At 36.0% G+C, this 18,637-nt stretch overlaps 1 protein-coding gene across 2 annotated transcripts in view; it reads left to right on the top strand.

Moving 5' to 3' along the window:
• Window positions 1–18,637, top strand: part of MAN2A1 (mannosidase alpha class 2A member 1) — a 175,916-nt gene that overhangs the window by 133,124 nt on the left and 24,155 nt on the right. For both annotated transcript variants that reach the window (XM_081291424.1, XM_081291425.1), the window contains 2 exons: window positions 13,345–13,478; window positions 16,128–16,269. In XM_081291424.1, coding sequence (XP_081147550.1) covers window positions 13,345–13,478; window positions 16,128–16,269 — 276 coding nt within the window. The remainder of the gene's footprint in view (window positions 1–13,344; window positions 13,479–16,127; window positions 16,270–18,637) is intronic.

Here is an 18,637-nt window from a genome sequence, read left to right as displayed (position 1 = left end):
AATTTCAACCTCTTAATCAAAAGTATTTGCTTAATTGCTTTTGTTTTTATTTAATTGTGTCTATCAATGTCACTGTATCCCTTGAGTTTTCATTGGGTTTTTGTGGGATTCTGGAACTCATGGGGTAGTTTGCATAAGGTACATAATCCCCTTCTTCTGCAGGTGTCTCTAGCTCAGCCTCCATTTTTCCTTAATGGCTGATTGGAAATTAATAGAGTTTGACGTGCCTGCTTGCTTATTCCAACAAACTGTGCTGATCAGAACTGAATGGTTGTCTTCTTTCCTCTCTTCCTGTCCCCCACTGGGTAGTGAACTGTCAATGGCTGACTAACAGCTGCTCAGCAGGAGCAAGAGCCACTGAGATTTGACTGGCTCTGGCCCTTCCAAATTACTGTCTGTTTAGTACTCTAAACACTTCTTGGGCTGTCAGTTTGGCTCATTACTATTTGCTGGCTTGGCTTCTGCCTTTTTTTTTTTATGCTTTATTGTTTCATTTTTCTTTTCCATGTGTTTCCTTTCTAGATCCTTTCTCCTCTCTCTTCCTTGGTGGTGTGGTGCAGAGAGGCTTTTAAAAGGGCATTGCCTGTTTGGCAGGTACCTCATTTTATCACCAAATTGACCAGTATTGATACTTTGAACATCTATTAAGGTCTTGGTTCTTACCTATTTTCACTTTTTCTCAGTACTTGTGGTCTATTCATTAGTTGCTAGAAAAATATTTTCAAATGTTGAAGTATAATTTTATGCCAGGTCTCAAAATTTCCATAAATCTGACCTGTCGGTAATGGAGGTATTTTAAAAATGAGATTTGATTAGTTCAGAAAAAAAAAAAGCACTAATGAAAACATAAATGTGGTCTTCATGTTGCTTCTGAATTTGTTAGTGGGCACAATAAACTTGGACTGGAGCTTTTTTTTTTTTTTCCTTCTAATATTAGATTTTTATAGCTTGAAAGCAAAAAGCTTTAGAAGTTTGTGAGAAATGACAGATAAATAAGTGTAATGAGAAGTTAACTTAGAGTGCTTTTCTGGGAGAGTTTTACTCTAGTTGCCTGGATTAAATTGGAAATCAGCATGTATCAACTTGAAGTGACATCTGTATCTTTTTTCCTCTATAGCCCTCTGTATTTTTTTTTTTTTCAACATGGAAGGTAGTGGGAGATAAGATACCAGAATCACCTGGAAGGTTTTCTTCCAAGCTGTATCCCTTCCTGTGTTTGTGTCTGACAGAGCTCTTCCAAGATTTCCTTATTATCCCCATTATGGCAGTGTTGCCTTTTCTCCGTAGTCTTGGTGATTCACCTCTGTCTGTCCTTCTCTTTCCCCATTGACTGAGGATTCAGCCTGATTCATTGAAGTTTTAATGAAATCACTGTTTAGTGATGTAAAGTCTTCAGGATGTTTCATCATAGCCATTCCATCTCCTAGAAGAATGTTCTTCAGGGCTGGTAGGCAGTGCCAAGGCCTCTGTATTAAGAAACACCTGAAAGCTCTTTAACATCTTGAACCAGCCTCCTGTAAACCAAGAGTCTGCATGACTGACCAAAATAAGCAGACAGAAGGTGGCTTTTCATTTTAGATCCAAAGGAAATGTCAGTTAACTTCCATGGTTTGTAGATAGACTTTTAGCTAGTATTTCTTAAAATAACCAAAATGTTGGTTGTCAAATTTAACCTATTTTTAGATATGCTAATTTTGTCCCCCTAAGTTGGCCAGATATAGTTATTAAATAAATATTAATGAACAGAGCCTGCTTCTTTTTAAGACCAAATTTCTGATCCAGGAAGAAATGGGAGTTGGTGAAAGGAAATTAATATTTTATGTAATTTTATGTAATTGTATTAGGTTAGTAAACCAGCTAATTATATAAAAGATTTTATTTCTCATCAATGAAAATGAGTTGTTAATATTATAGATATCTGTCTTTATTGAGTTCTCTATGTTAAACCTTTGAAATTTAGTTTATTGAAATATTCTTTCATAAAACTGAAGTAATGAAAACTTCACTAAATATACATATAGTTCTCAGCCTCTTATTTTTCTTGCTCTTTGGCCTTTTTATCTCCTAAAGGAATTTTGCCCGGGCTGGGGATGTGGCTCAAGCGGTAGTGCGCTCGCCTGGCATGCATGCGGCCTGGGTTCGATCCTCAGCACCACATACAAACAAAGATGTTGTGTCCGCCGAGAACTAAAAAATAAATATTAAAAAATTCTCTCTCTCTCTCTCTCTCTCTCTCTCTCTCTCTCTCTCTTAAAAAAAAAAGGAATTTTTCTCAAATTAAGCTTTGGGAGAAAACAAGATTAAGAACACAAACACTTCCTAAATTACGTAAACTATTTGGTCATTATTGATTTTGAAACAAACTCTGTTGAGAGGCCTCAGTTCAACCCTACTTTTGATATTGGTTTGGTACTTAACTTTAGTTTATCTGTTTGCACTCTCTCCAGATTTGGAAAATGATTATAAGAACAGTTGAAAGTCTCTCCTCCTTAGCATTATATAAACTATTAAAAAAACACTCTAAGTTTCATTTCATTATTGTTCAAACATCACATTCAAAAGATTTCTAGAAATATTAAATTAGAGGAAATCTTGTATTCACTAGCTTTAAGAGCTCAACAAGATCAGAGAAATTTCATAGATTTCTAATGGAATAGAATTCTTTGCCTTATGTCAGGTTAGATAAGAAATCCATTTTATAGCACACACAATTTAGTGAAATACTCTTTTGGAATAATTTTATAACTTCTAAAATATTGTTTGTAGAAAAATAACATTTTCTGAGGGGAGGAACATTGAGGAGGTGGGAGTTATTTTTTCTTGTATAATCATCTTTTATTAAATTAAAGCTTCAAGCATCACTAAATAGCCTACTTTCCTTTTTTGTTAAACTTGGATTAAAAGATAGAATATAATACAAGCAAAAGCCCTCGTATTCTCTTGTAATACATTTGATATTCCACCATCACCAAGAGTGTATATACCTTGTAGTAACATAATGATCAGTGAGTAACATTGCTAACTGGGACTTCATTTTTCTTCAGAGCTCTATTTATTATACTTTAGTGCCCTAGTTCCCTGACATCAACAACTACTTTGAAAAACTAGGTTGCTATGGGTTACCACTGTGTCATGTACATTTACTCTGGCATAAGGTTGAGGTCCCAAATCTGTTACAAAACATATCTTCAAGGTCTCCTGGCCCACAGGACTGTGTTTTCCTAGGCAGGTGATGTGATTGAGTATGTGTGTGTAAACCAAGTTTCAGTTCTTAGGAGAAATATCTTGAATGCAATAATATTTTTGCCCATTATTTACCAACATATTATAAAAGTCCTATAAGTAGTGAATCTTGCTAAAAGAAAGCAAGTAGCCTGGAGGTAAAATGTAATGAATTGCTATCAAAAAGTATGGAAGGAAAAATTTTCCTTTGACTGAAATGACTGAATAATTTTCTTTCATAGGTATAGTTAGCAATCAAAGAGAGTTTCTTAGTTTTTGCCTGAGCAGTTTGAATATAAATCTAATTGGATTTATTGCATGACTCTTGACTTGTTAGAGTCAAAATGAGCCTCATCTAGTTAATCACATAAAGTAATCAGATTGAGAATTAGAGACCTGAATTCTTGGTGTCTGGGTAAGCAAACTAGAGTCACCTTTTGAGTTTGTCATTTCTTAGGAACTAGGAAATTAATCTATTAAAAAAAGTAGATGCTTCATTATGAGTAACTATCAGAGAGTCTTCATAAAACCTAGAATCATATAGTCTCTTGTGCTTGACTTCTTGGTTCTGAATCATCTTCTACAGATGCTTGAATTTGGCACTTCCATTCCTGGAGTCTATCCCACTTGTAAATAAGATCCCAGAGTTTCACTGATGTTGTTTTTATTTCCACAAAAAGATTCGTGAGAATATTAAAATTGTTTGCTATCAATCCTCATTTTCCCCCTAGGGCTGCATTCCATAGTTAGTTTGATTTAAGAGTGAAAAGCATTAAGTAAGGTATGACTAGGCAGACTTAGGTAATTAAAACATTTTTGGGATATCATAATATGCTCAGAATTTTTTTTCTGTTAATTGGAACTTTAAAAAATTGAAATAAGTAGCAATGTGTCGAACCTGATTATTCCCTACAGGCAAGGAAGAGGAGGTTATTTTAAGGCTCTGGAAAGTACATTCTGGTGATAGAAATTCAGACTCAGAGGTTATCTTGAGGGCTGTGTGACAGCAGCTACTGTATTGAAGGCAAAGCTTCTTCTCAGAGAAACATCATCCTTACAAATGTGTGTTGTGCTGAACTGTGATGAGGGCTCCAGGATGGGAAACACAGTGGAAGCATGATGGCCCAGAGTCAGCCTCTGCATCCTGTTCCCATCCCTCACCCCATCTCTGCTGCTTACCAACTACTTGGCCTTGTGCAGGTTACTAGACTTGATTTCATCATCTTAAAGGGGTACAGTAACAGAGCCTACCTTACAGAGGAGCTGGGAATAACTACATTAATATACTTGATGCCTGGCCCATGATTAAGCATTGGATCTACTTGAGAAGAAAGTGGCCCCAATGAGTTAGTAACTATCAGAAGAGAAAGAATGGTCATCAAATGACAAGGGAGTTGGAGAAGATTTGATGAAAAAAGCAAGTTGTTGAGAGGCTAGATCTTGCAGAAATGTTATTTAAATGGACAGAGGAGAGGAAGAGTACCGTAAGGCCTGAAATGGGGTTGATTAGGTCCAACTCCCTGGTTCCTGTATGAATATTAAGAAATCTGTGTCCCTTATATATTCTTAAATTGACATCTATACATTTAAATAATTGCAAAGAATGTTATTTTTGATATTGTAAATAATGACATTTAGAGATAAGCATATCCATGAGCAGAGGTTTGATACCAAGTTATGCATTTTTAAAAAGCCTGCACCAGCTCTTCTTGAACTTACATTTTCTTCTTATTTGCATTCTACTTCCCACTCAGAATTTTATCTTACTATTTTTATGCTTAAGAGTCTTGTTATTGATCAACCTTTCATTATTTCACTGAAATAAAAATCACTTGTGTTTATCTATGTGTATTAAAGTTTATACTAAGGTTTCTAAGTATCAAGTATTTTCTAGATTGAGTTATAAAAATTACTAATAATATGCAGTTGGTCAAAACAATATAAACGTGTTACTATTTTTGATAATTTATTTTATAAATTTCAATGGAAATATTTAATGAATTGCACCTTTTTTGTTTTTATAAGTGTTGATGCAAAGGAATATCATATAAATAATTGATAACAAAGGAGTTTTTGTTATAGGACTACCATTCAAAACTTTAAACTCCTTCTGAATTAGATGTCATAAATCAGAGTAACTATCAAACATCAATTTAAAAAAAAATTATAGTTGTAGATGGACAGAATGCCTTTATTTTATTTGTTTATTTTTTATGCAGTGCTGAGGATGGAGCCCAGTGCCTTACGTGTGTAATGTGTAGGCAAGCACTCTGCTACTGAGCTACAGCCCCAGCCCTCAAACATCAATTTTTGATGAACTCTCTCTCTTTTTTTTTTTTTTTTGGTACTAGTGATTGAGTCCAGGGGGTCTTTACCACTGAGCCACATTCCCAGCCCTTTTTATTTTTTATTTTGAGACAGGATCTCAATAGATTGTTTACAACCTTGCAATCCATATGATCAAAGGGTTACTAAGTTTCTGAGGCTAGCTTCAAACTTGTGACCCTCCTGCCTCAGCCTCCTAAGTGGCTGGGATTACAATCATGTGTCATCCTGCCTGGCTTGATGGACTATTTTTTTTTAAATATTTATTTTTTGGTTGTGGTTGGACACAATACCTTTATTTTATTTCTTTATTATGTGGTGCTGAGGATTGAACCTAGGGCCTTGCATGTGCCAGGCGAGCACTCTACCGCTGAGCCACAACCCCAGCCCCTTGATGGTACTATTTTAGGTCTCCCTTCAATTTTGTTCAAAGCAAACAATTGGATACCACATTTTGCAAAAATATGTTATTCATCCAGGTCCAATCAGACACCAGTATTTTAAATTCTCTTTGTTCAACACCCATTGGAGTTAAGGTTGAAGAGAGGTATGCTGCTCTGCTGCCACTGCCTCCTCCTCCTGCTGCTTAGAAATTCTGAAAGAGTGGTAGAAAAGGAAGCAGCAGACATGCCTCCAGGGCAGGACTGTTTTCTGGCAGATCAGTATGAGGAATGATATTTGGAATTCAAGGCTCCCATCAAAAGGCACCTGGGGAAGGAGCTGTTTGGAGAACTGAAAGTAGATTGGTTCAGAGAAACTGTCAGTGCCAAGTGGGTGAAGACCAACTAGCCTGATCATTTCAGCATTCTTCCCTCCCCTGTCCTAGACCAGTCCAAGCCTGCATCATGAAGAAAGCACCAAGAAAACTCTGGTGTTGTGAGCTCTTCTATTTACCTCCTAGGGAAGTACTTTAGTTAGACCTTATCTTGTGTTCATTATCTATTTTGAGGTTAGAACTGCTTGGTGTAGGTGTTTGTTCCCTCCAAAACAAAGCTTCCCAAAAAAACTCTTGTTTCATAAAATGATTTTTTTTTTAAAAAGGCAGCTTTCCAGTTTCATTGTGTATTTTTCAGTTTTTAGGCCTTTTTCAGGTATATCATACTAAATCAGTATAATCTTTACCCATAGTTTAAAATCCTATGATCAAAGGCTATACTTCTATTATGCATTTACTTTTTGACATTGTTTTGAGAATTATTGAAGTGAAAAGAAAAAAGCATGCAGACTAGTGCCAAACTCATAAGTGATCAATACATAGTAATAGTTATTAATTTAGTGTTTTACAACTAGAACAATGTGATGTATCTTCATTTTCTTTAATTTGAAACATGGAGGGAAATTTATTAGAATTTGTATTCATGAAAGCAGATGTTAAAATTTTCACTTTTGGAGAAATAATCAATGTGAACATTTACAGACCCAGAAATCAGCAGTGCCTCAGAGGATAAATTAGATCTTATAATGGATGATGAGTTGAGAAAGTCAACATGGAGAAAAGGTCGTCCACTTGTGGGAATTACTACCATTTCTTATTTTGGTACATTCAGATATGAGGACAATTTAAAAGTATATATAGCCATGACAGTATTTGCTTTTTACAAACAACATTTACGCGTTGACTTTAGTTCCTCATTGTTATGAGAATTGTCATTTCAATGTACATGTTGAACTAAACATTGTGCTAATCAGTAGCCATGTGTGTCACCTCCAAGAGTAGCTGGATTAATTTCACAAAAACAGTGCCAGAAAAGTGAGTATGTAATGGGAAAAATTTTATATTTTTGATGATTTAAATACAAAATACTCCCAAATGTGGAGAGGAAAATATTCAAAATCAGAATTCTTTGTTTTCCATGGCAGCTGCTTAAGGTTCTACCTGTCACTTTTTATTTTTCTAGATGGGCATGGACCAATTGCTGTTATCTCATCTTGAACTAATGATTTGTCTTAATCACATGTTAAGTATACTGATAAGACACTAGAATCTGGGTGTGGAGTGAGGCTCTCTTGGTCTTTTCCCAAAACTGTAGCCTATCACTCCTTTAACATATTGAGTTTGTCGAGAGTAATATCTAATTTATCTGTATATTCCTTGGAAAAGGATACTTTGCATTTGAAAATTTCTAGAAGGGATGATTTGGAGAGGTGGAGAGGGCTGGACTAAATGAGATTCTGCAGTTCAGAGTTGAATTGGCCTGTTCCAGATACATATGACAAAGATCTGAGTGGGAGAATGCAGCTAGTACATAGGAAAGGATGGATGCTGAGATTTTGCCACAGGCCATCATCATCTTTACTGCTCACAGATGAGACCCCAGGCTTTCCATCGGCATTTCTTAAAGTCTTTATACCTTCCCTGTTTCTTCCCCGCATGGGAGGTGTTGAGGATACCCTCCAATTTTTTCTCTGATCCAAGGAGTGCTTGTTTGGGGTTCTGAGGTTGGTGCTAAGCAACTGTCAAGAAGGTGATAATGCTCTTTCTTTTCTGTCCCTGCTTTACTGATCCATCCTGTGGGCAAAGGCTCTAAAGAGACCAGCATCATTTTCCTCCTGAAGCTGTGACATGACCCAGTCTGCTGACCTACTTGGTTTCATTTCCTTCTGGCCTCTTAAGAAAATGTTTTTCCTTTCAGAATGTTGATAATTGTTTTTAAATACAAATACCATATAGGCATACCCTTTTTGACAAAAGTCATATTTTATAACCCCTTCTAGAATCTATGCCTGTCCCTCTCCTCTCCTCAGGGGAGGTTGTAACAAACGCCCCTACCCCTCTAGAAATGTATAGCATTGTGTTTGTGTCTGTTTTCAGCATAAAGTTTATCATACTACACAAGTACTACATTTAACTTTTTCATCAGATCTCTTTCTCTGCCAGAACAGACATCTACCTCCTTGTTTTCATTTGCTACACAGCATTCCATAGCATGGTTATACCTGATCTTATTTTTTCATTTCCTTCTTGATAGATATCTAGAATATTTTCCCAGTTTTTCCTCTTAGCACTAGTACACAGCAAGCATGCTGGTAACTTGCTTCCTGTGTGCACAACTGTGCTCACCTCAGAAACAGTGAGGAGGAACTGCTGTGTAATAGAGCATGTGTTCTTAATTTTTGATAAGAGTTTGGGGCTCTTTCAGAGATGTTTGGGCAAGCCATGTAACACCTTAATTATATTTTACTCAATTAAACAGCTGATATAGTATATAAGATTCCAGTTCAACACCCTTTCTGTCTTTCTCTCTCATTAAATTTGGACATCTTTCTACTCAAGAGTTGCTGCAAGCCTTTCCCAGTACTTGGTCTCAAAGTGTGAGGCATAATGCCTGAAACATTTAGGTGCTGCTGCTGCTGGCCTCATGAGCTTGGGCAAGTGATTTCCTCCTAGGCTTAGGACCAGGATTAAGTATATAAAGCATCTGGTTAGCATATGGTACATAGTAAGCATCAGCAATGGAGAGCTACTCTCATTGCATCTTAGCTGCCACCCTTCGCTTCGCAGACACTTGTATACCTTCTGTGTGCTGGGAGCTAAATAAGACATGATCCCTGTGTTTGAGGAGCTTGTGTTCTAATCTGCATGCATTTGCTCACAATGAAAATTCTATTACTTCATCTTCCCAGCTACTTAAACTTTACTCATAGCAGTTTGCTTTCCTTTCGTGTCAGCAAATTTCTATGTGATGAAGGACAGGCTCTCTTGCATCTTAGCTATTTGTGTTTAATGGTGATTTAGCACCTATCATGTGGCCAGAATGTTAAGACCTAGAATGTAAAGATGGTGTGTAGGAAAGTCTCTGTGTATGAGAACTTAACAGGCTCTAGGAAGTAAAAACAATAGCCCCAGTTCCAGAGTTGAGACTAGAATCTACAGCATATATAGAAGAATTTAGTGGAATGGTATTTTCTTGGCCTCTTTTTTGCAACTTTCCAACTGTGGACTGTCTCTGGCCCTTTGTTGTCTATATTAGCAAGAATAAACTACCTTCATTCTCTCTTCTCCAGAAGGGAAGGTATTAACAGCAAGAAGGGCACTTACTTCTCATGTATAAATCAATGTAATGGCTTCATTCTTCTCTCCCCTCAGTGGACTAATCTTATAAAGTAGGAGTCACTTCCTTTCCCAGGATTGCAGAAAATCCAGAAGGGTGTAGGCAGTCCTGGGTACCCAGGCCCAGAGTGAACTATTTTGGTAAAAGCAACATCTGTTAGTCAGCTTTTTGTCACCATTATCAAAATACACAACCAGCAACTTAGAGAATGAGAAGTTCATTTTGGCTCATAGTTTCAAAGGGCTCAGTCTATGCTGGGCTGACTCTATTGCTTTGGGCTGACTCCATTGCTTTGGGTTGGAGTTGAGGTAGGGCATCATGGTGGAAGAGTGTGGCAGAGGAAAGCTGCTCCACTGTGGCATGCAGGCAACAGAGACAAGATACAGTTTCCAAGGGCACTCCCCTGTGATGTACCTCCTTCAGCCATGCCCACCCCTGCCTGAACTTTTCACCCAGTACAGTAGTTTTTTCAAATTATTAATCCATCAAATCAATTAATTCACCAATTAGGTTACAGCTCCCATAATCTAATAATTTCACTTCTGAACATTCCTACATGAATATTAGAGTTTTGAGCGGAAACCTTGTATCTAAACCATAACTCAGTACTTTTGCTGTCACATGCTGCAGAGATCCAGTGACCACTGGGTCCCATGGTGTGTATCCCTGCTCCCAGGGAAGTTCTCCCTTCCATCCCACAGGCTTCTTTAGCAAAGGCACGCCTTAGGGGAATGTGAACACAGAAAGGCAAAAATTGGAAGTCTCTCAAACACATACTGTCTTTTAAAATATAATCAATTCTCTTTGAGAACTCAGGGATACCTTCTTGCTTTTACTGCTATTTTAGGTTTTGTTTTGTTCATAATAGGCATATTAAGTTTGATCTTATTTTAAAAGTCTGTCCTGACTCAGAATTTAATGTCTTGTCGAGTTGTGAATGGACATAAAGCTCCTTTTAAACAGCTTAAAGAATTTGTTGCCATAGCAGGATCTGAGTGTAATATTGAGCTTGAGAAAGATGACTTTCTCAATGGAAATAATTTGTTACTGCCAGAGGTAACGTGAAATTATTAATTTTTCCTTGAAGCACGTTCTTTGTAAATGTTTTCTGGAGTTATGTGAATTTAAATTAACGATGTTCTCCCTTGTTAAGACTTCCTTCATTTCATGTATTCTGTTGACCCCTGAGAGAATATTCTCTCTAGAGAAAAGAAAACACAATGCTAAAACCTATAAATGGCTTCCGCTAGATTAAAGTTAACTTCTTGTCATCTTCTATGGTCTTTAGTAATACATGAGTGCTATCATTTCTGGTGCCAAGGCCTTGTGCAGCCTAAGCATGATCTCTGCCATTGAGCTACAACCTGACTCCTTGTAAATACTTATCTATTAAAATTCCATATACATTTTATTTAAACTTTTAAAATTGGTCTAATTAATGTAAACATAATAAAAGCAAAGTTTGTATTTAGAGCAATATTTCCTAGTTCAAAGAAAATTCTATTGTATTATGTGATTTTTTAAACTTTCCAGTAATGGTGGAGATGTTTGGATCATCTGTCTTTACAGGTTCCTTTAATAACTCTCAGAAGAAAATATATGTATATATTTAACTTGCAGATTAGTGGTTCGTTCTGTGGCCATTAAAGTGTGGGGGGGCATCCCTTTTTTTCCATTCAAAATAGTTTTGTTTGGGGTACTAGGGATTTAACCCAGGAAGCACTTTCCCTCTGAGTTTCATCCCCAACTTTTTTTTTATTTTTATATTTTGTTTTGAGACAGGGGCTTGATAATTTGCTTAGGGCCCCCGCCTTCCCATTTGCTGTCATTACAGATGTGCACCACTGTGCCTAGCTCCCAGTAATTTTATGAATGTGTAATAGGAAACCTAAGCTAGGCCCAGTGAGGTAGCTAAGTTGGAACAGCAATTCTGTGAGCATTCTGCAGATTCAATAAATAGAGGCTTCAGCCCATTGAGCACTACTTATCACCATATATTATTATTTATATTTTAGAATTTCCAGTGTATTTTTCCACAGACACCTGTAGTACTTGGATTAGCTAGATTTACATTTGTTTCCATAGATTCCATAGAGTCAAGCTCACTTTCCTTAATTGTTTGCTGTCACTTTCTATAAGCGATGGGAATTCTTAGCTCTTAAGAAGTCTTCCTTATGCTGTTCTTCCTCTCCCTGTTTTTCTTTTTACAGCTTTCTTTGTTTAAAAAGTTTGCTGCTTATCAGCACAGAGTAACAGTGTGTGAGGAGTAGTAGGGAGAAGTAAAGCTATGGGTAAGTTTCCAGGATTCTTAGAATTTCAAAAATTCAGTTTTATGAAGTAAGATAGGGCAGTCTCTCTCCTTACAACCCCTTTCCTAACTGCTCTTCAGAAGATCTTGTGATGTATTCACCATCTGTGTTGAGCATGTTAGATTTCCTTACAACTCCTCTATCACTGAAATTGACCTGAGGCTTCCCTGAGGACCTCATAACACAGTTTGCGTAGAATGATACTAGCAAACACGTTAAGTTTGATTTATTTGGGACTTTTTCAAGCTGTCCTCTGCTTTTTGTGGCAAAAGGTAGAATGGATCACCCCATAACATTGGGTCCTAAGAGATATCAAACTCAATTAAAATTGATTTGACTTCTAGGGAGCTCTGCTGATTGTAGTCCACAAATACTAATATGTTAATATTGGTTTCATAAATCAGCTCATTGGATCTGCTGTCTCTTTTCCTAGAAACAGATTGTAGGCAATAATAAATACACTGTCTCTTGAACCAAACCAGAGTGTAAATTTCACTAAGTCATATTTCTCATGTGTAAGTAGAGGAAGGTGGAGAAATGAGCTACAATGTGTCTCATGGAAATAGGGGTACAGGTGAGAGGTGGATTGGCCTGGAGTAGGGTCAACCTTTTCTCATTTAGTGTCCTCCTTCCCCTCAGAACTCCTTGGAGTATCAGTGATATGTTATATGTCATCTGCATTTATATTATTACAACTTCCTTATACTTTTGTTGAATTACATGTGCCCCTGAATAAATGCTATCTATAATCTAACATTAAAGAAGAAAAAAAATAAATAGTGACACCATTTAGTATGTAAAGATATGAAATAGAAAACAGATAGTTGTATGTGTGTTAGTCAGCTTTTCATCACTATAACCAAAGTACCTGATAAGAGAAACTTAGAAGAGGAAAAGTTTGTTTTGGCTCACGGTTTCAGAGGTTCAGGCATTGTTGACCAGCTCCATTGCTCTGGGTCCAAGGTGAGGTGAAACATGGCAGAAGGGTCAGGCAAGGAAGCAGAGTGAGCTCAAGAGGGCGAGAACAAGAAAGAGGGAGGGCAAGAGAGAGGTTGAGAGAGAAAGAGAGTGTGAGTGAGCCAGAGCTCACACCTTTGCACCAGCTAGGTGACAGGGAAATATAAACCTCAGAGGTGTACCCCCAGTGACCTACTTCCTCCAGCCACAACCCACCTGCCTACAGTTACCACCCAGTCTATTCAAATTATTAATCCATTAGGTGGATTAATCCACCAGTTAGTTCACAGCTCTCATAATTTAATCCTTTTACCTCTGAACATTACTTCATTAACACAAAAGCTTTGACAGGGATACCTTATATTCAAACCCTAACAGTATGTAACTTTGGAAGGCTTTCTCTACACTATATTTAAGAAAAGCTGGGCAATAATTGTCTTTTTTTTAATGTGTACCTTTTTTTCTTCTTTTAAATATAGGAATAGAAGGGCGCTCTGTGGAAATTTCTAATATTGTGAACATCCGAAATGTATATAACCGTGAGATTGCAATGAGAATTTCTTCTGAAATAAACAGCCAAAATAGATTTTATACTGACCTAAATGGCTATCAGGTAATTTTCTTAAAAATCTAAGTTCTATTAGTATATAATGTTTGTGTATCATAATGGGCTATTAATTTTGGATCCTTTGAAAAATATGCGTATATATATTTACTTCTCAAATAAAACTGAATTTTAACAAACAATTTTAAGTTCTATATTCAGTCAGATTTCCAAAATTAGAACAAATATTTGAGAGACCAGTTTTTTTCTAGAACATCTGTTTGCAAGGATTTATTTTTTTAAAGGGATATTGGTGACCATTATGCATTTAGATACCTTGATGCTAAAATATATATGAATTTATTTGCTAGAAAGGAATTATAGTTAAAAATTGATGGCTTTTTTACCCTCCTCAGAAATTAGTTTGTTCATATTTCATTTTCCTTGTGTATTTTTAAATTCCCTCTCTTTATCAATGTGTGTTTACATTCATACATAGACAAATATATATCTGTTTATAAATGTGGGCAGGGACATAATTAATAAAACTTTCCATGAAATAGTTTTAAATAGTAGTAAGAAAAATTGTATTTTTTTTCAGATTGTCAATTCTCTTTAACAGAATTTAATAGAATTTTTGATTGTTACCTTAATCTCTATATGAATATATGAGTGTGACACCATATCTTTGAAATACTAATATTTAAAATGTGAACATGTTTTTGAAACATTAGCATTTTAGAAATTTCCAACTATAAATAGAAATAATTTCACAACATATGCTTTTTGCTTTGATTTTCAACTGGGATAAATGGAAAGGGTTGTGATAATATTCTCTTCTAAGATTTCTTCCAAAAGTTAAATTTAAACCTTTCCAAAGCACAGAAATTGCAACATACATTACGATTAACATATTAATTCAACTATAGCTGTTTAGTTTTCAGACGAAACCCTGACTTTATAGTGATTCATTTTCTTTGTACACAAAAGAGTCTTTTCTTAAAATCTCACAGAAGCAATTATTTATATGCATAGGTGTATACATGAATGAGAAAACTTAGTAAAAATGAATAGCCAAAAATGGGAATTTTCTTTTCAGGGATTAAACTTGTGAGTAAAAAGAAAAATATTATATTTGTCTACAATTTAAGTATTTCTTAAAAATAAATTATCTTTTAGCTTTAGAAATATAGTATCTGGATAAAACTAGAAATTAAGACCTGCAGGTACCAGATGGGAGGAGCAGTTTTGAACATTTCTTTTTATAAGTTTAAGAGTACATGTTAATTGGGATGAGAAGATCAGGATTGGAAAGAAGAAATAAGAGAATTCTTTCAAGTTAGCTTTCCTTTTTTGTAACAATTCAGTCACTTCTTTATCAGTATATTAATTTCCTAGAGTTTCCATACAGATTACCAATAACTGGGTGGCTTAAAACAACAGAGCTTTGTTCTTCCGCAATTCTGGAGGTCAGACATCTGAAATTAAGGTGTGGGCAGAATATATTCCCTTGAAAAGATCTAGGGAAAAAGCTTTATTTGCCTCTCCCTGTTTTCAGGTGCTTATCAACAGTCTCTGGCATTCCTGGGTTTGTGGATATATCGCTCTAGTCTCCTCACCTGTTCACAACTGGTGTTCTCCCTGTGCCTCTATCTCTCTCTCTGTCCACATTTTCCTGTTTATAAGATACCAGGCATTCGGTTAAGATCCACCCTTCTTTAGTTTAGGCTCATCTATTTCTGCAAAAGCTCTATTTAAAAATAAAATCACATTCACAGTTTATAGGTAGACATGAACATTGAGGGGATACTATTCACCCCAATATAATCAGTAAGTTGAGGAACACACATTCCTAGGGTTGTAGAAATATTAAAGATCAGATCTATGAAGTACTAAGGACCATCCTTCCATTAATGGGCACTCAGTGCATGTTAACTGTTAGGCTAACTTTGTATCTCTCATTTTCTTGAGTTTCAGGTCAAACTTTCTTAAGTTAAAAGGAGGAGATGACAGTTTTAAGTGGTGTACGACTCACTGGTAACAGGGTTCTGAAGTTAGAATTAGTTACTGTTACCCAGACTGCTTTAAGTTCTGACAGTCTCTCTCAAAAGATAAATTCCTATTTCATGCATTTAAATCTAGTCTGTGAGAAACCAAAATTTAGAACTATCTACATTGAAGCTAAACAAGAAGAGTAAATGTTGAATGGCTTTCAAATATAAATATGCATTTGATTATAATCTAATATGTTAGAGGATTTGGTGGGGAGATCTGTGGTATTTATTAAAAGTGATTCAAGAATAATGGGAGATGTGTCTTGAAAGGGATAGAGAGCTATTATGCTTAACATTCATTACAAAAGCAGTATGTTAGATTTAGATGAGAAATGAATACTTAATACCTTTATAATTTGTTTTATGCAAATATGGAATAGCTAGAAGATTTTTTTAGCCATTTTTATTCTGAATTTAAATAGAAATGCCTACTTTTAAAATCAGGACAAGTTCTACCTTTCCCACTTAAAAATTGTTTTCTAAGATCCTTGTGATTTGTCTTCATTATGTTTTAAGAAATATTTTAATTTTTAGATTATTTCTTAGCTTAAACAAGAAAGGAAACTCAAGTCTTTTTAGAAGAAAGCTCAATATTTAATAATGATTTGTAAAAGTATATATGTAAATATCACAATTTTTAAAAGAGAATTGTTTGGTTTTATAGATTCAACCTAGAATGACATTGAGCAAATTGCCTCTTCAAGCAAATGTCTACCCAATGACTACAATGGCATATATCCAGGATGCTAAGAATAGGTTGACATTGCTCTCTGCTCAGTCTTCCGGGGTTTCCAGTTTGAAAAGTGGTATGTGTTGCTGAATTATTTTTTTGCTCTGAAAGGTTTCAGTTCTAATTGTACAATTTTTCTGTGTACAAATGTATAAATTATCCTGTTCCATTAAAACCAGCCTGTTTTCTTTCAAAAACCAGCCTATTAATTTTAGGTTTTGTAAGAAGAGAATAAAGTGATGAATTTTCTCAATCATCAGGTAAAGAACAGGGGCCTACATGTCACCATTTTTTTTTAAGATAACTTACTTCTTCTGATAGTCTGTTCTTTGTATAGATGAGATCCCTGTCACCACCTTGATTTGCTAGATGTGGAAACTCAGACTCTACAGGTTTAGAAAACTTACCTAAGTTTGCAAAGATGTGAAGTTTAGTTCAAAGTTAGGATTTTTTCTGGGTCCTGGTCTTTCTACCCCACAACTTCCAAAAGAAGATGAGTAGATGATGGAGTTATGGGCATGAAGAAGTACAACTTCATGGATTCCAAAGAAGAGAAAGCAATGAAAAGAAAGATGAAATAGGCAGTAGAAACTGATTAGTTTTTAGCGATACCAGAGGTCAAACTGTACTACAAAGCAATAGTAACAAAAACAGCATGGTACTGGTACCAAAACAGGCGGGTGGACCAATGGTACAGAATAGAAGACACAGAGACTAATCCACAAAGTTACAACTATCTTATATTTGATAAAGGGGCTAAAAGCATGCAATGGAGGAAGGATAGCATCTTCAACAAATGGTGCTGGGAAAATTGGAAATCCATATGCAACAAAATGAAATTGAATCCCTTTCTCTCGCCATCCACAAAAATTAACTCAAAATGGATCAGGGAGCTAGATATCAAATCAGAGACACTGCGTCTGATAGAAGAAAAAGTTGGCTACGATCTACAAATTGTGGGGTCGGGCTCCAAATTCCTTAATAGGACACCCATAGCCCAAGAGTTAACAACCAGAATAAACAAATGGGACTTACTTAAACTAAAAAGTTTTTTCTCAGCAAGAGAAACAATAAAAGAGGTAAATAGAGAGCCTACATCCTGGGAACAAATCTTTACCCCCCACACCTCTGATAGAGCCCTAATATCCAGAATGTACAAAGAACTCAAAAAATTAAATAATAAGATAACAAATAACCCAATTAACAAATGGGCCAAGGACCTCAACAGACACTTCTCAGAGGAGGACATACAATCAATCAACAAGTTCATGAAAAAATGCTCACCATCTCTAGCAATCAGAGAAATGCAAATCAAAACCACCCTAAGATACCATCTCACTCCAGTAAGATTGGCAGCCATTATGAAGTCAAACAACAACAAGTGTTGGCGGGGATGTGGGGAAAAAGGTACACTTGTACACTGCTGGTGGGGCTGCAAAATGGTGAGGCCAATTTGGAAAGCAGTATGGAGATTCCTGGGAAAGCTGGGAATGGAACCACCATTTGACCCAGCTATTGCACTTCTCGGACTATTCCCTGAGGATCTTAAAAGAGCGCACTATAGGGATACGGCTGCATCAATGATTATAGCGGCACAATTCACAATAGCTAGACTGTGGAACCAACCTAGATGCCCTTCAATAGATGAATGGATAAAGAAAATGTGGCATCTATACACAATGGAATATTATGCAGCACTAAGAAATGACAAAATCATAGAATTTGCAGGGAAATGGATGGCATTAGAGCAGATTATGCTAAGTGAAGCTAGCCAAGCCCTAAAAAACAAATGCCAAATGTCTGCTTTGATATAAAGAGAACAACTAAGAACAGAACAGGAAGGAAGAGCATGTGGAAAAGACTACAGATAACAAAGACGAATGGGGGGAGAGAAACGGAGAGAGAAGGGAAAGCATATGGAAATGGTAGGAGACCTTCAAGGATACATAAAATTACAAGAGGCTATGAGGGGCAAGGGGGAGGGAAAAAAAAGGGAGAGAATTGAACAACAGCAGGGGAGATAGAGAGGGAAGATGGGAGGGGAGGGGAGGGGAGGGGTGATAGTAGGGGGTAGGAAAGGTAGCAGAATACAACAGACACTAATATGGCATTATGTAAAAATGTGAATATGTAACAGATGTGATTCTGCAATCTATATTTGGGGTGAAAATGGGAGTTCAAAACACAATTTGAGTCTAATGTATGAAAGATGATATATCATGAGCTATGTAATGCTTTAAATAATCAATAAAAAATTAAAAAAAAAAAGTTTTTATAAAACTTTCTATAGAAAGACTTTTATCTCTTATAGTGCATAATTTTAAATTAGTTATTGTATATATCATCAATTGCTCTTTTTTTTTAATCTACCAAGAGTTGCAAATAATAAATATCTGAAGGAGCCATACAGGTAATAAATTAAGTACAGACACCTGATGTGTCTT

Source organism: Spermophilus citellus, assembly GCF_964194105.1.
Source record: "Spermophilus citellus genome assembly, chromosome: 1".
Classification (NCBI taxonomy): domain Eukaryota; kingdom Metazoa; phylum Chordata; class Mammalia; order Rodentia; family Sciuridae; genus Spermophilus; species Spermophilus citellus.
Note: the sequence above shows the minus strand (reverse complement) of the source record. Positions and strands in the feature narration are given on the sequence as shown.